This window comes from Oryzias latipes, chromosome 15 (genome assembly GCF_002234675.1).
Source record: "Oryzias latipes chromosome 15, ASM223467v1".
Classification (NCBI taxonomy): Eukaryota; Metazoa; Chordata; class Actinopteri; order Beloniformes; family Adrianichthyidae; genus Oryzias; species Oryzias latipes.
In genome coordinates this window covers 20644080-20671128 of record NC_019873.2, presented here as the reverse complement: position 1 = coordinate 20671128, position 27049 = coordinate 20644080, and the positions used below count along the sequence as shown (strand labels likewise).

Sequence of the window (27049 nt, the reverse complement as noted above, 5' to 3'; positions counted from 1 at the left end):
TATTATACAGAGTGTGCTTTAAGAAACTTTGATAAACTCTGGGTTTTGTGGAACCCAATGACTCAGTGCTACAACTTTAAAATTGTAAAATATAATTGTCCTAATTAATCCCCCAAGAGACAAATGCAAAGTTGCACCAGCACAAAAGATGTATTGCATATTTGGGGGGTTTTCACATACAGAGAAGGAGGGTCTGAGGGAAGGGACGCCCAGTTTAGCTCAGTCTGTTTAGTTTGGTTTACCAATCAGCCATTATATTTTATAACTGATTTTATATTTTGCACAATTAGTGAAGCCAATTGAGAAAAAAAATATTGGGCCAGATAAGTAAAACTGAATTTAATTTGGTGATCACCAATGAAAATCCAATTTCCAGTATTTCGGGTTTAACGGGAAATACAATCTTGTGGTGGTAGATGTTGTTATAACGAGAAAACGGGCAAAAAAAAGACAGAAATTACATCATTACATTTTATAGTTAAAATAGATGGAAATATTATACAGAGTGTGCTTTAAGAAACTTTGATAAACTCTGGGTTTTGTGGAACCCAATGACTCAGTGCTACAACTTTAAAATTGTAAAATATAATTGTCCTAATTAATCCCCCAAGAGACAAATGCAAAGTTGCACCAGCACAAAAGATGTATTGCATATTCAGTCAAATTTTGAAAGGTGCCATTTCCTTTTAAAGTCACATGGAGTCTGTTGATTAATCCAACCAGAATGAATATTTACTCCAATCTTTCTCAACCATGATTCATCAAGAAGGTTAATTTACATGCCCTTTATTCCCTCCAAGGTGATGCATTCATTAGGAAGATCCGAATACTTGCCTCAAAGGAAGTACCCTGGCTAATACACAGAGAGAAATAATTATTGTGATTATGCATAATCTGTGCTCTCACGGTTGTTTTTCTTCTCAATTAAGATAAATTTTTATTTGGGATATGCACTGAATATAAAAAGCAGGTGGCAGTTCTTGCTACATCTACATGTTTCCCAGAAAAAATCAGTGGGAGTGGGACCCTGCAGCAGGGAACAGCTGTATTGTTTTTGCACTCCACTGGTTATAAAACACATTTTCCTTCATATTAATATCAAAGTTGGCAGAAATGCACTGTGTTGTTCAATTTCTGTGGAGATGAATAGAGATGTAAGTAAAAAAAGTAAACTAGGCTACCAGATCTCCTGAAAAAAAGCAGCTAAAAAACGAGTTATGTTAAAAAAGTATGAGACACTAATAATATATCAAAATATAGTTTTCATTTGAACCATGTTCATTAAGCCTTTGTGACATTAAACACTTGAAGGAAATATGTTCTATTATTAGTCAATGCCCTATTTTTATTGTCCTTTAAAGACTAATATCTGTTTCATTTTAATCAATTAATTTCCCTTTTTAAATTGATAAAGTAATTGCATTGGCAAACATCATGTTTGCTATGTACTTTATGTTACTAATTAAGTCTTTATTGATATCAGGTAATTATTGAGAAATTGACAAACATGTATGATGTATCATTTGTGTAATTCTATTTTGCTAAACACTGACTCAGTTGTTGGTTCAAGATAGTAATTGAATTATGAAAACTGACTACATAATGAAGAGCAATGAGAGGTCGATATGGGATCTCAGTTTAGGAATGTAAAAAAGAAAGGTGTTGCATAAACTTTCTAGATTTTGATGTTGTTTGACAACATTTTGCACCTTATAGAACAGACTGCTGTTGTAATCCACTTTAAAAGTCTGGCTGTGGCGGACTGCTGTGGGATTAAGATGCTGGGATGTTAATTGTAAAATAAAATACCAGTTCTGATATTGCACTCGCATGCACCAAAGAAGAAAAAAAAAAGTCCATGCACATCAAGCTCAGAAATTTCTGACCCTATAGAATACCACAGAAACTTTAAAATGAGTATGAGCCAGACATAAAAGATGTTTTTAGGGTCGTAAGGTTTTAAGACCCTGAATGACACTTTCTGACAGAGTAATAAAACATTTCTCTGGAGAGAGGTTGCAAAAAAAAAAAACCCAAAAAAACCATGGAGCTGCATAATTATTTTAAACCATCTCCAATGGTTTCAGCCTTATGGATACCACGTAGAGTGGTGGTGCTCTTAGGTCAATATTTAACAGTTTACTAAAATACTTTTTTAAAAACCAGGGTGGCAAAACTAAATGGCTACATCAAGCTCTAAATTGGCCATTACATCCTAGTTTCCATAAATGTTTGCTTGTCTCCTCAAAACCACAATTGAGGCCAGTACACTGTAAAACAAAACACAACGTTTCAACATAAAAACATGAGTTAAAGGGCTGCCTTAAAATTTTAAGTCAAGTACAATCTTGACTTAACCCTTGTGCTATCTTAGATGACCCCACCCTTCCATTGACATGTTCTCCCTACCATGACAAAGGTGGATAAAGGTGGAAAGATTTCATGTAATCTATGGACACCAGTGAAGATCACAAATCATTGAAGAAAAAAGGTTCAGCGCACTGTCTAGTGGGTCTAGATGACCCAACTCCCACTGTTAAAGTGCCTAGGATAGCACAAGGGTTAAAATAAAAGTCAAGACTGGATTATCTTAAAATATCTTGTTTAACCAAAGTACTGGCGTTTTATTCATTCATTCATTCATTCATTTTCTATTCCGTTTATCCCTTTGGGCGTCACTGGGATGCCGGAGCCTATCCCGTCCACTTGTGCCCGAAGGCAGGGGACACCCTTGACAGGTCGCCAGTCTGTCGCAGGGTAGAATGTCCACAATCACACACCCATTCACTCTCACACTCACACCTATGGACAATTTAGAGTTGCCAATAAACCTATGAAGCTTGTTTTTGGATGGTGGGAGGAAGCTGGAGATCCAGGAGAGAACCCACACATGCACAGGGAGAACATGCAAACTCCACACAGAAAGGTCCCCATTGATGTTGTGTTTTTTATGTCCCCCAGCCGGGACTTGAACAGGGGGCCTTCTTGCTGTGAGGCAAGAGCGCTAACCACTGCGTCACCGTGCAGCCTGGCGTTTTATTCTGATATAGATATGTAAGTCGTGTAAACGTCTTTTAGTTTTGTCATAACATAAGCACTTTTTCTCAACTCATTTAAAAACTTAAATTGTGTTAAGAAAGGGGTTTCATTGAAGTTAAGTTTCAAATATTATTCAAATATTGTTGAAGATTGTACTTATGTTAAATCAACTGAATGTAAAATCTCATATTAAGAAATGTTATTTCGTTGAGACATATTTGACTTAAATTTTTAATTTACATGAAAAACATGACCAAGAGCGTGTTCAGTTGAAATACAATACTACATTAAAACAACAAAAAATTAAAAATGCAATTGACATTGTAGAGGAGAAATAATCATAATGTGTTGCACATGTCTCAAGCAACAAATTTTACAAGGACTTTTATTATGTGTTGATTTCTTTATCTAAAAGGTTCTTTTGTAAAGAAAGTATAAAGAAACCGACAGAACACAGACTGAAATATTCAATCTTCAGACGTTCTGCTCAGAAATTTGTAAAAATACCAAATAAACATTTTTCTCATAAATGCAGCTGAACTTAAGAATACAATGAGAAATGACAGCTTTGCCTTGGCTATTCTCCATGATGCAGAGTATCTCAAAATTGTATGGCTTGATAGCTCCAATGTTTAACGTATCTCGTGGAAGCCTGAACTGTCCGACGTGAAGCTGATTCCACGCCAACAGAATGTATGCCCTGTTTTGGCCCCCCAAAAAATTAAATAAAAGGAAAATACTATCTATATAGATGTCCCACTTTGATCAAAAGATGATCAGAGTGAGACTTTACTTCCACCATCAAGAATATGTGTCAGGTGATGTCCCACCCTTTATTTTTTATGGTTTTTACTGTCTTGCAGGCTTCATGACTTTGTTTCAACTGATTTTTGATGAGCCAATAATAAAAATGGGAAGCCTGCTGCATCTTCACACTTGCATGGTTTAATTTGATCTCCCCAGGTGAAAAAGGCTTTCATTTGGAATTGTTAACATGAAAAAGATGGTGCTGCAAAATAATGAGTTTTTAGTCCTTGAGAAATCTTTTTTTTCAAATTAATAAAACCTACTCTCACTTTTGTAATGGGCTCCTAATAGACAAAAGAGGACATCATGTAAGCATCCCTTCAATATTCCGAGAGATTCAATATTAGATAATTTTACATGAGGCATCTCTGAAATTAACAAAAAGACACAGTTAAACACTTTTAACCTTTTAACTTTTGTTAGGATGAAACTAAACAGAATTTGGTTATAAATTATTATAAATTACCTCTGAAATCTCCAACAATGTATTTTTTTCTTATTGTTAATCCCACCCTCAAGTTGGGAAAACTTGTGCAGAATGTGTCTCCTTGATTGCAGCAGAATGTGTAGAAAACTATGTGCCTTAAAAACACATGTTGACAGGAACAACAGGCTGAAACTCATTTTAGATTTTGTCTATAGTAGCAGTAATAAATTATTTTCTATAATTTCTGTACAAGTTCATTTTAACTTATACACACACACACACACACACACACACACACACACACACACACACACACACACACACACACACACACACACACACACACACACACACACACACACACACACACACACACACACACACACACACACACACACACACACACACACACACACACACACACACACACAAATAAATATATTAAAATTTATAATATTATATATTTTTTTATTTTTTATTTTATTAGGACAGTTGCAATTAAAAACTAGAATACTAGGTTATAACAAAATTGCAAGAGACCCAAGATGGTGAAACAAAAATGCAAAAAACCTGGCTTGTGGCAGAAAATAAATTGATTAAAAAATTAACAAGAACATACTTAGAGACTCGTGAAGGGAGAGAACAGGAAAAAAGAAAAGAAAAAAAAAAAGCAACAGAGCAGAAGACCAAACAACAACAGACTGAAAAACCTGACACTTAATTATCCTGAGGATGATTGACTGCAATAGAAACAGCTGTGTATGATTGAAAACCTGAACCTGGTGTGACTGACAGAGGGGAAAACCTGAAAACAATACGACAAGAATAAAAAAAAAAAAACATCAAACACAGCAAATATTAGGCTATCCTCACAATAATGTTTATGTAAAATTAATTTGGTTGTATTTTTTTGTTAAAAACATTACATCTAATTAACCTTTGAATGAGTGGATGCACTGCTTGATTTATCACAGTCTGAGCATTTATTATACCAGTACTGTTGGACTGGATGTCTTCCTGGAAAATAAGGTGCTAACGTAATGAGGTTAAATGACAAAAATAGTTTTCTTTTTTTTTTTTTGTTTTTTTTTTTTTTTTTAACTTGTCCTGTCCAACAGCTAGGCAAACAGATGAGAGCTGAGGGCCTCTTGTGTTGGACATATTTTATTTTAACAAGAGGGGTTATTCATCTTCAGACAAACCAAAGGTATGTCTGAATAAACCCCTTTTGTAATTGAGGCCAAACTTTATTAATTTCAATCATGTTTGAAAATCTTTGGTGTTGGACCGGACGGAAAAGGAAAGAGGGGAAGAAGAGAGAGGGACGTTAGAGAGAGGGGGGGGTAGGAGGGTGATAATAGGAGGGGAAGGGGGGTAAGACCATGAAGCAGCAGAGAGCAGACAGGTTTACTGGTTGTTTATCGTTACGGTACGGTTCAAATGTAGTACAAAAAGGGCGGGGCCTGTTCACACACACTCAAATATTATCAACACACCTGCTAGCCGCAAAAATGTCCACATGTCAACATGCACACAAAACAGATAGTGTTCACGAACGCATACCTATGCCTTTAAACCAACTAGTGTGAAATCTTTCATTCATTCAATCATGCAAACTATTAGTGCAAAGGTGGGCTAACACCTGTGCTCAGGTGAGTGTATATGTTCTTCTAAAATGGATGGTGGAATGTGAAAAGAAGGAGGAGGAGCAAAAATAGTTTTCAATTTTACAAAGAAAAACAGCAGATTAGAATTTGGAAATTCCGAGCTTTCACGTTATGGAAAGCTCTTTAGCTTAAAACAACATGAAAAACAAAGTGCTGTATGTTTCCATGGTCTCTTCCTGGGTTTATTTAATTTCAACAGTGACAGCATGAAAGGATCAATGTCTTTTTTCTTCTCTCTTGTCTAAAGGTTAGAAGCAAAGGCTCCAACAGCTGTGTCATGTTTTCGTTATCAGTATGATTCATTCTTCTGTGTGTGCGCACACGTGAGTCTATCTTTTTCTTTTCTTTTTTTATTATCTGCTGGGTATCAGCTTGTACCTGCAGGTCTAATCTAACTTGCTCTCTGTGAAGTACTGACAAGCAGCCTACATTTACTGCAGCCACAGGCAAATATGAAACATTGAAGAGCAGTGGTTTTCTGCTCCTCCTCTAACAGGGCTGCAGACAACTCTGTGCATTCAAATGCTTCATTCAGTGTAAACACTGAAGTTTGCCCTGATGATACAATGTTTTTGACATGTAGAAGGAATTACTGTAAGGAAACCTTTGCACCATCAGCCTTTATCTGGGCTAAATTCTAGAATTGTTACTAGTAGAAATGTAAAAAAAGGTAGACAAGTTTGTAATATAATGAATACAGTTCTATTTAAAATAAATAGTCTTTCATATGGTGCTGCCAAGTCATTTTTAGTTTAACTTTGTATAACTAATCTAAAACACAAATTATTAATAAGCTTAAATGCTCAAGTGGCATTTCCATCATGTCAAAGCAAACAACTTGTGTCTCTGGAAACTACAGGGAGGGTTGTGCTTGTTACTTCACACAGCAGGAGAACTTTAAAATCCCACTCCGATCATCTTTTGATCTATTTTAAAATCGTTCCCAGTGGTCTTTTCTTTTTGACTTATAGCCAAAATCTAAAAACCTGTCTAGGCCATAGTTTTTGCAGAGCGTCAGCTTTTCATTTGAAATTTGGCTCTGAGTTGTTGGCACGGAGCAACCCCGCTCCTCTTGCCCTCCCTGTTCCCTGAGTTTTACACACTCTCCACCTATCTTACATCCCCTCAGAACCCCAAGCTAGCATTAGCTGTGCAACAGAAACGGGGAACAAAGTTGGAGCTATTCAGCCATACAGTTCTGAGCAAGATGTGAGCTCGGGCAAAGAAAACGAAGGCGTGCATGAATCCAGTCGTCTACAAATAGATGGATTAGAATTAAGCAGAGCAGGGAGCTTGTGGCCCGCCCATTGTATTTTTTACAGAACAAATATGGATGCATTTTTCTCATCTGCTCCTGACTGACAACAATTTGATCAAAGAAACACCAAAAAAAAAGCAATTTCTAATCTTATTTTCTTTCTATATATCCTCCATCATTAAAAAATGCCACAAGGACTTGTATAAACACCATCTCAGTGGGTCTTCAAAGACATTCATATTTGTGTTTTCCACAAAACTATAACCAAAAGACAAAAAGGAATGCATATATTTTACTGAAATACACAATACAGAAGATATTATACACAATAATACAACTGTTTAAGTGTTTGTGAGCTGCAGGAAAGTGTTTTGCCGTGATGAAAAAGGCAAGGAGACTGCTTTGCCTGAGCTAAACAAATAATCTTGGGGCTGCTGAGTGGCAGGAGTGTGGGAGGAGGTCTGCAGGGAGCCTGGAAACAGTGATTAGTAAAGTGCATCCATTTATAGAAAATGTGTCTTCATTATTTTTCCAAGACATTGGTGAAAATGGATCCCTACGCTGCTGGGCTCTTCTGTTAACACACATTTCAGATTTTAACAAACGTATGGCAGCGTAACCTAAGGGCAGCAGCTTAATATCTTTTTAAGGACGCTTCCAGATAGCAAAATTGAACGTTTTCAAATGTGACCGCAACTAATAAACATGTAATTTTGAGAAGGTATATTCTATTTAATTTTTTCCTTTAAACCAAGGGAGACAAGCAATTCAAGTTGTTTTTAGTCTACAATTTTTGTGCTCATATCAGTTTAGTGAACAATGTGGTAGACAAGGTTTTTCAAAGATTTTTTCCAAAATAAAGAGAATAAAATATAAAAATGATAAAAAATTATAAAAAAAAGAATAAGGGAAGAAACTCTAAAAGGTATCTTTATTCAGATTAATGAGCTTTAGGATTAGTTACTTTAAGCTTTACCTGAAATGTGTATAGCTTAGTACAAGGGTGGGCAAAACCCCAGGGAATTTATTATCCGACGATCTGAAGATTGCAAACTCCATATTTTAGTTTAAGAAAATGTATAAATTTAAAATATATCAAAAATACCTTCTGGACTGAGAGACTGTGGTGGTTGTGAGGTAATTGTTTTTTCTTTTCTTATTTAAGGTTCTGTCAATTTGTAGGTAAATGTGATGTTTGTACTCAGGGTTGGGGAAATAAGCCTTGGCTTCACCCAACACCTTTTTCGGTTAATTTTGTTCAACGTTTGTGTTTTTTTCAATGTTTATGTCGACATTGTTCAGTGTTAATGCTTGTGTTTTTAAGTTTGTGTGTTTAACATAACCAAAATAAATGTCTCTAAAAACAAATATGTGGCCCGCCATGTTTTTAACCTGGCCCGCCAAACTGGAATGAATCACACTGATAATCCTTATTAATGTTTTGTTTTCCTGTAGTTTGGGGGTCTACCCATAGAAATGTGCACCCATTCGAATAAAATGACTTTTGTCTGGGTGCAGAAAGATATTCTGCATTCATGTGGTGTTGGAAGATTTGTTGATTTTACGTTCGTGTGCGTTTTCCGAGTTGGAAAATCATTTTCCGATCTTTACAACACCACATAACTGCAGCATTTCTCTAAGTTTGCATTTTTTCCTGACAGACATAGACCTATTTATGCAATTAGCAATACAATGAGCTTATTTTAAGCAATTTTAAGCTTTATATATGTCCTCCATCTTGCTACAAAAACATGTTGGAAACACCAAAAACACATTTTTCATCGGAGTGGGTCTCTAAAGAAGCAAGGAAGTGCTTTTGCTTCCACTGTTCATCCTCCCATCCATTAAAGAATAGGTTTAACATATACGTAAAATAGAAACCTATAAGCTGAAAACTGATATTAGCAGCATGGCTATGAGAGGGAGAACACAAAAATGGTGGAATGCCTCAGAAAATGCAACAAATGGCATTTTTTCAGATCAATTCATTTCTTTTTAACCCTGAGGAATTCTCCAAGGTGATAAACAAGTAAGTGACACTGAAGGAAAGAAAAGCCACGGTTTCCATTCGCCTGAGCTCATTGGTACAATGTCACGTGCAAGACGCCTGAGCGAAGGGGGCAGATAAATTACACATGAGAGGAGCAAGAGGAGGAGGAGAGACAGAAAAGCTAAGGATGCAGGTTAGATCCAAAGCGCACGGCCATCCCCACTCCCAGCACTCGACAGGGAGAGCATCTGTGCCGTGGTAAAACTAAACTTCCACTGGTGTCATCAGCTGACGATGCGTTAATCCGACCCTCCACATCCTCCTTTTCTTCTCCCTCCTACTCCTCCTCCTCCCCCTCCTCTTCCTCCCACCTCCAGCGAGGAGCATCCGGCACACTGATTTCACTCCGACGAACGGGCAGACAAGAGGACAGACGCAAGCCAGGCACGATGCACGGATCTCCCCGTCATGGGACAGCTGTGGGGGTTCTAGTGCTTTTGAACGCTCTGCTGTTTGCAACGGAGGCTGCAGAAGGAGTCTTGACGGAGCATCTTTTGGTCCAGTTGCACGAGGACGCACAGGACGAGGCGCACCAACTTGCAGCACAACATGGGTTCCAGAGTGCAAGGAAGGTAGGATGCTTGGTTAAATCCGTCATGCAGACGCTTAAGGGAAGACTCAACTTGTCACTTGGCTGAAACAGTCAAGGTGAATTGATTTGTGAATGCACAGGAAAAGGTTCTCAAATTAAAAAAAAACAATCCCCATTTTTATTTGTCTTGGTTTCATTTTTCATTCTTTTAGAGGGCTGGAACCTTCTAATATTTTGCAACACTAGTTAATTATTTGGAAAATGTGGTGAAAAGATGTGACTGGTTTTCAATTGGTTTGACTTGGTTGCACTTTCTCCAAATTTGGTGACGTCATTCCAACTAAAATGCAGGCTCTAGTTATTGGTTAACCTAGGTCTAATGGCTGAATTTCATTAGCCTCACCTTTAGGCTATTTTTCTCCTTCATCATCAGTGCCCTTCAACTCAGGAAACACCTTATTTATAAAATAAAGGTATTTGTAAAAATCGTGGGTGCCATTTTATATTTAACCTCAAATTTCAAGAAAAAAACAGCAGGGGATGCAATTTATTAAACTCAAAGGAAATTATTAAAAACAAAAGATTGCATTTTGTGTTTTTACATATCTCTTTAGCACACAAAGTACACAATGTATTCACTTCTGGCCTCCCTTGAAGATAACCTGAGATGATGCATCTTATTAAACAGCTTGGCAAATCCGGAGCATCCCACACAGCACATCACGGGGCATAACAAGCTGTTTATGACAGACCAATGGAAATAATTCCCTGACAGTGTGTGTTCCTCGTCACATGTCAAAATAACTGTGAGTGAAATTGGCTGGAGCCTTAGTCAGTGAGGCAGAACAGTGAACAGTCCCGCTCTGAATGAGGATTTCCTTTTCTGCATTGTTATTATACATTCACTAAATAATTCAATGATTTGTTTTATATTTTTTCTCCATTTGGATGTCATTCATTTTTGTTGTGCAACATCACCAGATCTTTGATCTTGTTTGCACTGGTTAGTTTCTGACATCTGCCTTCTATGTTATGTAATGGGTGAGAAAATGCCTCTTAATGAGATACACACCATTAAACAATGTTATTTTTAATTATTTTTCTGTTTTATTGCTTAATGAACTAGATTGGGACACCAAACGGGAAACACATGCAAATGTCAACAGGATTAGATCTGGGATCAGCAATTGTTTAATTACCAAAAGAGAGCTCTTTCCTTTTGGTTTCATCGCATTCTCGGTCTTTGCGTGCAACACATGAACTGAAAAGCTGTGAAAAATAGTTATGATATTCATCTTTCTATAAGACTGCCACATTAAATCTGACAGACACATCTGAAAGCATTTATTTTGAGGACTGACCTGCACCCTTGCTGCTACCCAAGCATAAGGACGTCTTTAATCTGTGCTCAGTGCTAGAGGGAATGCTTCGGATGATGCATCTCATTTCCCTGCCAGTGGGATTTATCATAGTTGACTCCAGCACGGTTCCCCCAGTGCCTTAAAAATAAACCTTGTGCGAGTGCTGTGGAATCAGTGCTCTTGTTTCCATTTGGAGCTGACCTTCATTTATGGTTCATTGTATTTGGATTGATGTCCTCCAATTGCTGCTTCTGTGTTACACTGTATTTGTCTCCTCACTCCTGATGCATTTTTTTTCTCTCTCTCTGTTGCTCATCACGCAGCTCCCCTTTGGAGACGGCCTCTTTCACTTCTATCCTCAGGACACTTCAAAGAGGCGAAGCAAACGCAGCGCCCGTATCAAACAATGGCTCCAAAATAACAGAAGGGTAAGCACGAATGCTGAGATGTCTGCGTGTGCCTACAGCAGTAGGACTTCCCACTCAGTTTGCGTGACAGTGGTTATTTTGAGACTGGTATGAATGTGAAAGAAACTGCTTTGATGCTTCTACAGTGGGCTAAAGTCAAGATACAAACATTAAAAGACACACAGGACAAACAAAACACCTGGAAAAGGGATGCCAAAGGGAAACACAAAACCAACTTTTTTGATGTAGCTCAGCTTAAATCACTGTCAAAGGTCTGGAGCCTCGGCAATGGCAAAATCAGTCTTTGGGGTTGCATTGTGTGTATAATTACATCAGTTTCAGCAGCCAGAAAACATGGTCACAACATCACTATAGTAGATGTGCAGAGATAATCTGAAATGTTGCATCGAGTTTGGTTCTCTTTCTTTCTAATCTCAAGAAAAAAATCAACAGTCTCCATGTTGTCAGGGTAGCTCAATGAGCTGCAGAATTTCTAGAATTCAATATTTCTAGCCATGACTTTTCCTCCATAAAAGTCTTTCTTCCATTTTTAGTGTGTTTTATTTTTACCAATTTTTTTAACAAATGTTACAATTTGTCTTTTCCTTTTGGCACTTAGAATTTTGATAAACAAAATTGCACATCTGGCAGTGAAAATATAATTCAAATTATGTCTTTAAATTGGGAAAAAGGAACAAATAGCTGTTAAAAACAGAGTCATCTACAAAGACAAATGACCTTTACTTTTCTAACTTCTCTTCTTGATTGTTTTCTTAATTATTTTTGACTAATTTATTGCAAAGAAGAAAAGAAAGTACATACTATTTCCCTAAGACATGCTTTAATTGGCAAGTAACAATATATAATGTTCTTTTAACCTGTTTTTATTTAAAACATGATATCCCTGTTTCGATTTTTTTCTGTGTTTATCTACATACAGTGCTATAGCGCATTATTGAACTAATCATACATAAGCAGTTATTGCTGCTTGTTTCCAAAAATGTCTGATTATTACTAAAGGCAGGTATTGTATTGGGGGAAATAAAGCAGTTTTGTTGTTGAAGAAGCTACTGAATGAGCACATTTGTGTTCAAACCTGCACAGAAAACCGGTCAATGAAGCAGGTTGTTCCAAACCCTCTTTTGTCTTCTGCAAACTGGAACTCCTTTTTACAGACAATCACCCTCGCACACACCACCCTTCCGCCCCCTGTAATTGTGGTTTCGAGAGGTGCTAATGAAAATAAATGCAAGCCATTCCACAGAGCTAATACTGCTAATGGCAGTGGGTCAACACTGACATGGATAAATTGTTGTTCCGGATGCTGGGTTTAATGTTTCACAAGCTCATTCATATATGACACTGCAGACATAGATGTTTGCATGTGTGGACAATATGAATGTTTGTGTTTTTTATCATTAAATGGAATACTCTGTGTCTAAAAATATTCTGGAAAGAACAAGGAGGAGGTGTAAATTTGGTCATTTACTAAAATTATCTGCTATTTTTTTCTGCAATTTTGGAATTTTATCTAAACCGCATCAAAATAAATTATTTATATTTTAATAAATACCAGTAAAGGAGAAAATGTGAATATCCATTTACCTTCATTTTAAATTTATTTATAGTTTTATATTAATTAAGAACTGATTATAACATCTACATTTTTTAAACTTACTATGTTTTAAAAATTACGATACAATCTTTCTTGTCTAATTTAATATCGCACTCTGCCTAATCCAAGTATAAATATTATGCCACATTTGTGGGTGGGTGGAGGGCTTGAGGATAGGAAAACAAGATGATGTAAAAAAAACAACGTATACACAAAACTATTAAAACAGTGGTCAGGACTTGGTGCCTCGATGGCCCTTTCCATAAAAATGGACTCTAACCATTGGGTCCCCAAGAGCGGTCTAGACACTCTTGGCAGGAAGTCAATGATAGACTTTGTGTCATCTGACCTTCAGCTGTGTGTCTTTGACACTCGGGTGAAGAGAGGAGTAGAGCTTTCTACTGATTTCCATCTGCTGTGGAGTTGGATTCCCTGGTGGAGGTGGATGAACAGACTCATCAGCTCCAAATGAATTTCAGAGTCTGTTCTGATAGCTTCTCAGTTTACTGTCAGAAGGGTCTTTAACATCCATGTCAGGAAACCTAGATCCAGGTGTCGAGGCAGACTGAAGATGTCAGAGGGATTGGCACTCCAAGCAGCATTTAGCTCTGGCAGTTGAAAAGACAAAGCATTTTCTGGCAGAAATCCAGGGAGACGACAGAGAAGTACCAATGGTGGGTTTCAAAGAAATTTTGGCAAACCTTTTGGCAGCTCAAGAGAGGAAAGCAGTTTTCTGCTAGTACTGCCTATAGAGCAGGCGGTGAGATGGTGACCTCAATAGAACAGAGGGTGAAGGAATACTCTGATCTGTTCCTCACTCTCCGGCAAGCCGTCTGTCGAGAGTCTGGGGATCCTAGTGTGAGCCACTCCAGCACCCAAGATGAATCCAGTCGTAAAACCTCTGGGTGGCAGGACGCTGGGGTGGATGAAATCTGCCCTTAGTAACTCAAGTCTTTGCAAGTTATAGTGCTGTCTTGCGCTAGATGGCTGGATGGGTCTGTAGGACTGGCGCATGGGATACCAGGGTTCGATTCTCAGGGGGTACGATGAGCGTCATCCAGTGTGGGTCTTTGGCCAAGAACCGTCATGCAACTGCCTATGGGGTGCCCATGGAACAGTGGTAGGACGGTCGACCTCTGAACGGAAGATTGCAGGTTTGCCCGCCCATACGTCAGAGTATCCTTGCTAGAGACACTGAACCCCACCTTGCCTCTGGTGGAAGGTTGGCGCCATAGTTTGGCAATGGAGAAGGCGAGAGTGTGTGACTGGGCCTTTGAGTTTAAAGCGCTTTTTGACCTTTGAGGAATGTAGAAAAGTGCTATACATATACGCCATTTACCATTTAGCCATATAGCCATAATGGGGCCAAGTCTTCCTGTGCTGGTCCCCAGCCCGGATAAAATACCAGGTTTTGTCAGGAAGGGCACCTGGCTTGAAAAAAACTGCCAAACCACCAGTGCGAATCAGTGAAAGCTGATTTGCAGTGGCGGCCCCTGAAGTGATAGACTGAAAGGTGAACAATAGGGCTGTCTTGGGTAACTTGTCTCTGCTAACATTGTATGATAGACAAGTAAAGTGCCTCTAGCAAACTGGGTCTGGTGCCTCATTAAAAAAGGGAAACCAGAGAGTGTGCTTCAACTACAGCGGGACAACTCAGTCTTTCTGAGAAAGTTTACCCCAAAGGTACAGGATAAATTGGCCAATAAAGGAGCCTCTAATTTAAAAAGAAAAGCACATTTTATGTCTCAGTTGTAGAACAGTGGATCAGCGAAAATGAATAAATCAAAAACAGCTGTGACAATTACCAACCAAGTCTGAGCCATCAAAGAAAAGTGAAGTTAAGCAACTTAATTATAACAACCTGAACAAAATGTAACAAAATACAATATTAGGTAAATAGAGTGAAGCCATAATAATGAATAGATTTTTTTTATAAATAATGCCAAAAAATAACATTATAGGAACTTATGTTTTGGTGAGTTGAATGGCGAAGTCACAATAACCTTTGAACAACCACATTTTAATCTGAAAAGTTACTAATATTTCCTGACTTCTTAGAACTCAAACAGCTCATCTGCAAGTTGATCAACACTTTGATTTTTCTGTCCAAAAATAAACTTTAGATAAGCGATGTTCTACACAACATTTTAGATAAATCATAATGATCTCTTGGATATTGGAAGTATTAGTTTGACAACTCAAAACTAAAGTGCTGATATTTGTTAGTGCTGTGCTAAAACCATAAAGATTTCAGTTAGTGTAATGTTTCATGTAGGAGAACCATCCAGATACATTTCATCAATATAAGAATTAATCCAAGACCTTTATTTTGGAGGGAAAAACAGTATAACAATTAAATGAGACAAATTTAAAAATTTATGATAAACATGTTATAAACATTTTGCAGCAATTGTATTGTACTAGATAAATTAATATTTCTAAAATGACTTTTGAAAGTACACCTTCTTTCATCATTGCTTCTTCGTGTCCTTCTTTACGCTATCTTGAACCAGTCTGGCCCTCTTCTCCTACTGTGCAGCCAAGATGTCTGACCAATCACACATCTGTGCCTTTATCCAATCATCCATCTAACCATCCATCCATTCCTACTCTTCATTTTTTACCAGACAAATACAATTTGAAAGCTACTTGCAGCATAAATGGGAGTGGAAAAAAAAAGGAGGAAAGTGGAAAATTCAATAGTTGGCTGTGAACAAGCGGTTTTCATGTGACCCCGAAAGACAAGCATGTAAGAGGCAGGAGGAAAATGAAGGCTAAAAGAGGGGAGAGGCAGTGCAGGGCTTTGATTTAAGATGAAATGAGGCATTGTGAGCAGGCGTTCTGTGAGGCTAAACAGTGACAGTGGTCTATGGGCATTGTAAGATTTAGTGAGTGGGCAGTGTGACACATCATCTCAAGGGAAATAAATGCTCTTTTACCAACTGATAGAACAAATTGAAAGATGAGGAGAAGGGAAAAAAATCAGAAGTGATACAAAATATTCTAAATGCAATCATATTTTTATGGTGCTGGAAAACACTGTCAAAATACTATATTTACTTAATTTCAACTCACAAGTTCACGATTTTATTCATCTGAATATTCAATTGATTCAGTTACATATATTTTTCAATAATAGTAATCAGTAATCAGAATTGAACAAGAGATTTATTTTGTAAAATTAGGAATTATTGTATTAATAACTTAGAAGCTAATTCAAAGATTTGATTAATGATACTGAAAAAATCAATTCAAATTTAATGAAATATTGTTTTTTTTTTTATCTACTCCTTATAAATGAGCAACAGTGTAATTTACAGTATTTTCTGGCAGGTTTCCCTCAGCACAGCAGTGCTGTGACATCAACACTGGCATACTGATTTATAGTCTCACTGTGAGCTGCTTTTGATTGCTTAAAGTACCGTAAAAGTGAAATCTAAACGAATAGGCTTCGGCTATATTTGAAGGACACCTTAAGTGCTGCTCTGCTTGTATTGGAAGAGGTAAACACACCAAGCAAAGCCTGCTCTCTGAGACACATTACAGTCAGTTTGGGGGAGGTAAATGTAAAAGGAGCACTTAGATACGTTTTTTCAGTGTATGGCTTTGAACTGTGAAAAGACGTTTTGTCTCATTGATAGTGTCTGCTTTTAAAAGACAATGGCTTTATCAGAGTTTCCCTTTATGACTTGTTAGTTGTGTCAGTGATTCCTTTTTTACAGTACATTTACCTGTAAAATGAACAGGTCAACCTGCAGGAAGCGTGAAAAAGACCTTTACATAAATTGTAAAACCTTGACATCAAGAAAAAGGTTAATACATTTTAATCTGCAAGTTCACCTTGGGCTTGCAATTCTCCTCACACTCTGAAAACTGAAAAGAATTGAAAGCCCATTACAGTGTAATGGATTAAGTGACTTCTTTTTTCCTTTCCCACTCTTAACCTCTTCATATTTTCAAAACTATGCAAAGGCGTTTGTTTTATATAATACAAAAAAGCCACATTGGAAATTGGATAGAATCTGACGCCAGAGTAGCTGAATTGGCCAGCTACTTTATGTTACTCTTATTATTTCCTCTGCCATGAAAAAAAAAAAAAGTTTTTAATGTTTCTAGCTCTTTGTAATAATATCCTAAATTGTATAAAACATATCAACTGACATAATTTATTCCCTCTTTTTCAGAAGGCTGCATTGTTATTGTGGCATAATTCAATGAGTGCAAAGCACAGCTGTTCATTTACCTGTTTTATGTTTTTTCTCCCCTAATGAGTCAGGGAAACGGTTTATGAATTAAAAATGCTGAGGGCTTTTAAGGAAGTGGAAAACAAAGCTGTGGCTTTTGTGGCTGGCTAGTTTAAAAGAAATTGCAGCTTTGATCACTCCTAGAGGAAAAAAGATGGTTCCTTTAAAGATCCACTCCATTCATCTTTTCATCTATTGTAAAAGCTTTCCTAGTGGTCTTTTGATCATGATTATGTCGTTTTTAGGCAAAATCAAAAAATCAGTGTTGTTTTTAAGAAGGTTTTTAAGACGTTTCTGTAGAGTGGCAGGAGTTTATTCTTAATTCGCTTGGTGTGCGGGACTGTTGGCGGGGACTAGGTCCAGCCATACTTCCTGAGATCCATCTGTTTACACTCTCTCCCGCTAGCTTAAAGCTCCCAATACCCTCAACCTATCATTATCGATGCAACAAAAATGGCGAGCAATATTGGAGCTATCAAGGAAAACAAAGACGTACTCGGATCTAGTCTTCTACTGGTGGATGTACCAGAATGGAGCTTGCGACTTGCCGTAGTAGCTTCTACGTCACGCCTACAAGCTTTTTCAAACAACATTTTTGCATCTGCTCATGATTCACAATAATTCAAATAAAGAATCACTCATAAATGCAATTTTAAGTTTAATTATCTTTAAAATGCTACGAGAACATGTCAAAAACACGAATTTCATCAGAGTGGGTCTTTAAATAAAATAAAGATCTTTTTATTATGAATTTTGTGCAAACAGCCATACATCTCAACTAACCAACAGCTAATCCTGCTTTGTTTTATCCATAAATGCGCTAGCATTTTGTCTTTATGAAATTTTTGCAGCATTTCTGAAATTAAATCAAAGTATTTCTTGGATCTACAATATGTTCTCTTTGAACTGACGTCAACCTGTCTGCTTCCTCTACCCAGGTAAAGAATGTCATCGAACAAGAAGGTTTCCGTCGTCAGAAGCGAGGCTACCGAAATATTAATGACATAGAAGTCAACATGAGTGACCCTCTATTCACCAAGCAGTGGTATCTGGTGGGTAATCAGTGAGCAAGCTGTCTGCAAGCTGCATGACCTTTTGCACCAACCCACATTCTTCCTGCTTGATTGCACAGAAGTCAGGCTCTTTTCCACATTACTTTCAGAATAAACCTTGTTTTTCATTCTTAAACAAGCCTGGCCGATTCCTAGACATCGCATCTTTGCTTTCCAAGTATCCCCTGTCTTGTTTACCTTAAATTGGAAGGTGGCCTTTTAGGAAGCTTATCTGAATTCATTTTAGGCGTCAACTGAATATTTTAGTGACATTTTCTTTCATTTCACATAACCTTTATCCTTCCATATCAGACAGCCTTATGCATAGCTTCCCCCTCCCACACATGGACATTTTCTTCAGATTGACTAAGATCCTAATAGGTCTCACCTGGGTGCCATGAGTCATGAGTTTTCTCCATATTGTCTCTGTGATTAGATAAACACCGGCCAGGCCGATGGGACCCCTGGGCTGGATCTTAATGTGGCTGAAGCTTGGCAGCTTGGTTACACAGGCAAGGGAGTTACTATTGCAATCATGGATGATGGTGAGTGGAGATTAGTTGTTACTTTAACTGCCCTGAAGAGCTTAAACACTTGTGCAAACTGTTCACCTTTTAAATTACTTTAAGTAACAAAGCAAGTAATCACATGCTTTTTGGATGCATAAACCAACTGACATGTTAAATTGTTTTAAAAATGTGCAGACATTCCACCAAGCCTTTTATTTCTTTTTCTTTTTTTTTTGCTTAACTTTGAAAAGAAAAATATACTTCATGGTTTAGATGTTTGCTCCTTCCCAGGAGGCCAAATATTGATGCGATAAGCAATATTGTAATAAGTCAAATAAAAGTCATTAAAGGATGCATTAAAAGATTCATAGTATGATGAGTATTGTCACATTTAGATATTGTTGTTTGGAATTTTATTACCCTATTTTCCGTACTAGGGCACACCAGATTCAAAGGCCTACGGCCAATGAGTGGTCTATTTTCAAACGTATATCATAAAAAGGTTGCACTGAACTAAAAGGGGCATTAATGGAGACAGAAGAGTCAGAGAGAAGTCATTCAGACTTCATTAACTGCATTCACAGTGAGTCTAGACTCTAGAACTTATTTACACATCTAACAGCCATGTTAGAGTATTCACAATACCTGTAACAACACCCAGCTTTGTTTGCAACACGCAAACAAACAAATAGATTGATACAGCTAAAACAAATGTTACTGTGACTGCGTTAACTCCCATCCCTGTTAGTAACTCATAATTAAAACACAGTCCAACGCCGCTACAAATGAGCTGCTTCGGTGCATTTACAATGACACCCAACCTTGTTTGAACCTGTAAAAAGAACAAATTGATACAGCCAAAACTAACGCTACTGTGACTACTCTAACTCCCAACCATGTTAGTAACATGTAAAAAAAACACAGTCCGACACTGCTACATGTTAGCCGTGTTCGAATGTTCACAACATCCAACCAAAAACTGTGACAGAGCCCTGTGTACCTCTCAAAATCGCTTCACTGCCAGTAAGCACAACCAGAATTGATCTATAGCCTATAGAGAGAGCAAAATGCAGCTGCATGTCTCTTAACTAGGAGGCGACAACATCTCCCCTGTTTTAGCTTCGCTACACTGGTTGCCTGTTCATTTTAAGATTATTTTATTCTTTTTTACTTCTGACCTGCTGCAGGCTTACGTCCCTCTCCTGTCCTCACTGGCATTTCTTGAAAACATATTAAGGCTTTTAAGGACAAATGTGTTTGGGCGCCATCTTGTCTGTAACCAGGTCTTGAAGGTCTTTAAGTGCGCCTTATAGTGCGGAAAATATGGTCACTTAAGCAAAGTTGGATGACAATAGATGATGATAATAGAAAAAACATGTTGGCAGATGGAAAAAGAACATCCTCCCCATGGTTTTACATGATGAAGGGAAGGAAGGGACGTTTGTTGACTCCATGAGTTTCTTTTATTCAGTTTACATTTCCATAAATTAACAATGTGTTCATGTTTTTTTATTAGTATTATAAGATGAGATAAGATACGCCTGTATTGTCACTGTCCACTTGGACAATGAAATTGAAGCAGTCACAAACACAGTGCAAAAAAACAAATCTAACAAAGTATGATATAAAAATATCAATATGAACAATATGTACTACAGTCAAGCTTGTTTCTTATTTCTGGCTTTGGGTTTATTCCTACAATGCCCGTTCTTAGAAGAGGCTACAAGTGAACTGATTTTAGTAAAGTATAGGTTCCTGCAGTCCTTCAAATAATTGTTTTGCATTGGTAGGAGTGCTCTTCTTGTTTAAAAAGATATTAATTCAATAGCAAGATGCAATTCTGTTTTTGTTTCTTTAACAAAAATGTGACCTTCTGTTCTGGTAGATTAGTGCTCATGTTCCCTTTGCACCGGCACAAAAAAAAGATAAGCTTTATTTATAAGGCACTTAAATTGCCCATTCAGACCCGAAGTGCTGTGCAATGACAGAAAATAAAATATGTAAACAATCAGATGAAAATAGATTAAAACTGAACCAGAAAATGCTTATAAAGTACATTGTTAAATTACATAAAAGAGAATAAATTGAAATGTGGCGGGATAAAAGAAAAGAGAGAGAACCTCCTCACTGTGTATTAAAAACCAAATTAGAAAAAGTGGGCTTTAAGAGAGGACTTACAAACATGCAGGGATGTGGCCTCTCTAACATGAATTGAGATTTTTGAGAGAGCTTTGAGAGTTTTGGAGCTGCTGCAGCAAAAGCAGTTTAGGTTTTGTTTTCAGTACTTGTAGAGCAGTTGATCAGCTGATCTAACAGGACAGGAGGGGACATAAGCCTGCAGCAAGTCAGAGGTAAAAAAGAATAGAAGAATCTTAAAATGAACAGGCAACCAGTGTAGTGAAGCTAAAACAGGGGAGATGCTGTGGCTTCCTAGTTAAGAGACGAGCAGCTGCATTTTGCTGTAGTTGTAAGTAGCTAATAAAAAATGAACGCTGAAGGATTTCTGCTGGCCTGTAATAACAATACATCACACGATGAAATGACAGCTGTCGCTTTAGCAGCAAACTGACATTTGTTATGCATTTACTCTGCAGCTGAACTGTATCACGATTAATTTTTGGATTCCCCTTTCAGGTATTGACTATCTACATCCAGACTTGGCATCAAATTACGTAAGTCCTACAGTGTTATTGATTGTGCTAATTCCCTTCATTCCTTCTGAAATACTATTAATAAGTGAAGCAGGGGTTCAGGTGGTAGATCTCTGGCCACCGTGCGACTTCTCATTGGCAGTGACAGGTGCTCTCTGAACTGCCTTCATGGCTGCCAAGTCTCCTTGTATCCCTGGAGGACAGACAGGCAGACGGCCAGTCAAGCTATTTAATGTTAATGCACACAGCTTTGCAGCAGTTCCACTGGCTACAAAGATAACACCAGGCGAGTCAGAGCTGCATAATGTGATGCTTTATCTTGAATACTGATACAATTCTAAACAACAAGGGGAGAGTTAAACAGAAACACAGAAATGGAAAGGTTTTAAAAAGATTACATTACACTTCTACACCGTGCAGTGTTTTTTTTGTTTTGCTTTTTTGATCTTTTTTGTATTTCTTTGCAAAGTGATTGTGATGTTTAGATTTTTCTGTCTCTTTATCTGTGGCGTCCCACCATATTCGCCTGTCTTTGCGCGTGTCACCATGTGAACACGGATGAGCCGTGGCCCAAAAATAACACATAGACTCAGCTGTAGTGATGCAGGAGCATGCTCCACTGGACTGATGGATCACGCTGTGCATAGATCTTAAGTGTGTGCCTGTGTTAGTGAGTGTGATCATGGGGTGTTGCTGCTATTGTTGTGTTTTTCAGGCCTCCTGCTATCAGAAGAAGACTGGCGTCATAAAGTCATAAAACACACAACACGTCTGTTTTCCTTTTTGTTGGGAAAAATCATCTGCCAGTATTAACTGGCAGATGAAATGACAAAAAAAGCTTTGAAATTTGAGTATTTCTGAAAAGATAATAAAGCAATTATTTTACAAGTAAAACACACAACATGAACTAGTCATGCATAAATGACATAAAGGATACACTCATTTATTTCCATTTCACAGATAGGATGCTGTTGTTGGTGCAAAGCTTGCATCTGTTTAGAAGTTTGTGGTTGCTTTTTTTATCTTTTATTACCAATTTTTGAGGAATGCTGTTTTTTCCTGCCTTTTTTAGGGGTAATTTTTGGGTTACAGAGGACTAATTAGTGGATTTGTGAATCACGTTTATGCTAAGTACTTTTTGGTGTAATCTTAACAACAAAAAAGTAAAAGCAAGATGCACATTAGCACTGTGGAGAGCTGGAGGGGACTTTTTTCATTAATGCTCCCCTTTTTTACATCACAAAACTGAACATTTACTCTTTAACCACCAATATTATTTGTGTTTTGTTCCACATCCATGTTTCCAGTTAAATTAGAAATCTTTCATTTGATTTTTCTATAGTGTTGACTGTTACTGTGGTATAGATAAAAAAAGACATTTCTTGAAAGATAACCCATTAATGGCATTAATGAAACATAAAAGAAGTTTTAATATTTACTCACATACCCTTTTTATTAATAACCCACTTCAGGCCAGTCATTTTAGCCCTGTAAATCTCACAAAACCTATGAAAAAATTCTATTTTTTTTTCATTTTGATGTTTCTAAACCCTTTGGAGAAATCCACAAAAAATATGCAATTTTCTTTTCTTTTTAAAAGATATACATCATATCAGTTATGACGGTGGGTGATTTTGTACATTTTTGATCACAACAAGACGTCAAACAAGACATTGATTTAAGACGCAAAAATGTTGATATGAGTGTTTAGGACAAAAGCCCCCTTTCATCTACTCAAATTTGTTACACACATTTTTAACACTGTATAACTGACAGTAAAATAAGAACTGAAATCCTATAGACTTTTATTGATAAATAAACAGCTATTGTTCAGTCATCATGTTCATCAGAATAACCATTCTTGCTCAACTACCTTTTATTAATATGTTCTTGCAAATTCTAATCTTTTTTTCATGATATGTTTGCTCCAGAGCCCACTTTAAGTGGTAGGGGTGTGGCCTTCTTATGCGCTCACTCCTGACTGAAGAGTGGTTGCCATAGAAATGTTGGTTAACTGAAAAATATAATTAGATTGAATTGAGAATATGTGCTTCCAACATGGTGAAAGACATATCGTGGTAAAATGGCGACTGAATTGAATACATTTGGTTAGAACTGGAAGAAAGGCATTTTCTATGGGTGATGTCACACATGTTTTGTCTTGTTATATTGAAAGATTATTCATTAATCATTATTCATTTCTTTTAACATTTTTTGATACAGCAGTTAGTCATTCAAAAACAAAAAAAGTTTTCCTCACCATGAAGTATTAAAATTAGCAAAACGTTTGAGAGCGTTTGAGATTTCATGGAGGCAGCCATATTGAAATGATCAGGAAAAACCTTTTTCTGTCTCCACAGGGCAGAAAACATGGACCAAGTTACATACACAATGGGTTTTTAAGGAAAGTTTGAGTAATGACATTGGGGGGGGGGTCACAGAAATGCCTGTATCAAATGAGATATGAAATGGGTTAAACCTGTTGTTCACCCCTAAAGCATTATGTGTTGAGAAAACCTAACCCTCTAACTTCTAATAGCATCTTGGCCCTTGATAATCTTTACATGAGCTTTCAGCTTCATTTCGTCTGGTCAAAAGTGCCAACATGGTTGAGTGGGGCTTATAAAGTCAGTGAAATGTTTTGATGTACTGTGTATTTGACTATCCACTGTTCAGTTTGAATCACCAGTGCAATTTCCTTTAAGGCAGAGTGTATCTTAGGGATGCTGGGAAAAGGTAAGGTGGCAGAGGTTAACCAATTGTTCCCAGTTTTTTTCTTCTTCTTCCTAAACAGAGAATAAAAAAAACAACCAAGGCAGACCACAGACTGACTGATCGAAAAAAGGCCTTTTGGGAAGGGATCCATGCCCATACTATACACATAATAAATATTTTTATCTGATGTAATTTGAAAAATGAAGCAATTTCTTTTTATTTTCACTTTTACATCTAAGTGGTGTGTTAGCCTGCAGTCTGATCTAGAAAAATAAACCAAATGCAGAAAAATGAAACAGGAAAATATCAATTAAACGTACACAAATTGGTGTTTGCCCATTATTTAGTTTTGTAGCCCCTGTCGCCAAAAGCATTTTTACTCTCCCGTTACATGCTCCAGGTTGCAATAATTACATTGTTTCTTTATTGGGTCAAGAAGATGTTTTTGTTTGCCTTTGCATTTTGCTGCCGACTGAGTCATCATCTCAAAATGCCAGCCTTCAGATAAGTCGGGCAGCAACACGAAAGCAGTCTAACTCAGATCTGATGTCGTCTACATCTGATGAACATGGCTTTGCTTTACTTGTAGAAGCTTCATAGAACAGAGTGCAGAAACAGCAGGAGAAATCCTAGTAGAGCCCAACAACCTGGATTTCTCTTGCATTTATTTTCTTTTCGATAATTTTTTTCATTCCTGCTGTGTCAACACATTTCCAGGCAATAATGATACAAAATTCAAATGACAGCAATTTGAGAAAAACCATAACAAAATATAAATGAAGAAAATAATGTGATAAAAAAAGATCAAATCAGGGAAAAAAATACTGCAACACAGAAATGCAATTTAAAAAGAAATGATGGTTTCACATTTCAAAATAATTCTACAAATTGATGTTTCACTATAAATGTATGCTAACAAGTCAAAACATCGCCTGAAAAAGCCACAAACATCCGAAAAAGAAGAAAATTGCTATGAAAGAACTTGGAAAACTATGTTTTGTATATTTATAAATTTGAAGTTGCTTTAATTGACTTTTATTATGAAAATATACAGTAAGAAAAAAAAAAACATTGTGTGCTGATTTGAAAACCAACTGATTATTTTTTGTGTGGATGTTCTCGTTTTTCCAGTCTAAAAACATGCATGTTTGGAGAATCTGTGATTCTGACTGTGAACTTGCTTTGAACTTTTGCTGCATCAGTCTGTCATGGACCTGTGATTCTACTTCTTTGTCCCAGAGAAAGCTGTAATTCACTCTATCTCCCCAGAAGCCAGAAACCGTTAAATGTTTTCTGTACTGTTCCTTGTGTCTTCTTTACCTCAGTATTGACATTTTTTTTTTAAATGCATCCATTTGGTCCTTTCAGAATGCCGATGCCAGCTATGACTTCAGCAGCAATGACCCATTTCCATTTCCACGTTACACGGATGACTGGTTCAATAGGTAATGCAAGCCCAGACAAACCCTTGTTTAAATGCACACTGAGCATTTTTATTTTTTATGTGTGCTCTCCCTGAAGACTGGTGGCTCTTCTGCATTGATTTTCTCCCAACATAGTTCCATTAAGACACAATAGTGGAGTATAAACAGAGCAGTAGTCCAGTACAAGACAATCGGGAAAAAAAAACAACGGCAATGTTTTAATCACCTTATGCGGTGGATATAAGTTATCAAAGAGGACCATCACAAGTCTAGTCTGCTGTTGAGCAAAAGGGTTACATAGCAGTGACCTTCCGGGGGATAAAACCTTATCTATCATCTCCCAATCCCTCTGTGAGCTACTGGCTCCATAAAAACAAAAAAACAAAAGGAGGAAGACACATCTGCTCCTTGTGCAGCTCACCTCCCTTCATGTGCACAGACATGGTTGTGTATCTGCCTGCATGTACGATTGAGGAGCTTTGATATGGCAGCAGTTGCTGACTGTTGGGCAATTCGCGCTGGCTAATCAGCCGGTTGTTATAAATAGCTGCCAGTCTGCAGCAAAGCATTCTGGGAAAGAGGGATGGACTCCACAATGTCCCCGTGGGGAAGAGGGGATAGGGACATAGACACATTACACAGTGACCAAATAAAACTAGATTTGCCCAAATATAACCATAGGTTTCTTCAGTAAAAGTATTGCTTTTTGAGAACAATATTTGTCAGATCAAACCCTGAACGTTCCTTTTTAATTAAAAACTGACTAGTTTTGTTGATAGCCTTATGGTTTTAAAGTATGATGAATCAAAATCCAGTCTTGTTTTTTGGAAGTTAATTTAATTTCATGCAAATTCTGTCAAATCATGCTGTATTTGTTTTTGTTTTTTTTGTCATCAGTCACGGCACTCGGTGTGCTGGGGAGGTTTCTGCAGCAGCCAACAACAACATCTGCGGTGTGGGAGTTGCTTACAACTCCAAGGTGGCAGGTGTGTGTGTCATGTTGAGCTGGCATTTTAGACACACACAACAATGATGACAAGACATTAAAGTTAAATAACATCCCTGACAATGGTGTGAAAGCTAAGAGGGACAAGATTAGAGTGATTCACTAAGAGAGGCACTGAATGCTTCATACATTAAACACACATGCTTCTAGATAAAATATGCTGTGCTGTTGAAGTATTTACATACAGCAGAGGAAGACATTTTAGTGCTCAAAGAAAACAGTTTAAATCCAAACAATTAGATATTCTGTTTATTTTGTGCTTTTTTTAAGAAAGGAATATTTAAC

General features: G+C 37.3%; 1 protein-coding gene across 2 annotated transcripts in view; it reads left to right on the top strand.

Annotated features, from left to right (window-relative positions):
• Positions 1-9338: 9338 nt before the first annotated feature.
• pcsk2 (proprotein convertase subtilisin/kexin type 2) overlaps positions 9339-27049 on the top strand; it is a 31692-nt gene continuing 13981 nt past the window's right edge. The window contains exons 1-8 of one of the 2 annotated variants that reach the window (XM_011484413.3): positions 9339-9446; positions 9566-9820; positions 11465-11569; positions 18346-18459; positions 18896-19004; positions 21603-21640; positions 25703-25779; positions 26656-26744. In XM_011484413.3, the coding sequence (XP_011482715.1) occupies positions 9638-9820; positions 11465-11569; positions 18346-18459; positions 18896-19004; positions 21603-21640; positions 25703-25779; positions 26656-26744 (715 nt within the window). In that variant the 5' untranslated portion in view covers positions 9339-9446; positions 9566-9637. The remainder of the gene's footprint in view (positions 9447-9565; positions 9821-11464; positions 11570-18345; positions 18460-18895; positions 19005-21602; positions 21641-25702; positions 25780-26655; positions 26745-27049) is intronic. The other variant, XM_011484412.2, reaches the window with a different exon arrangement.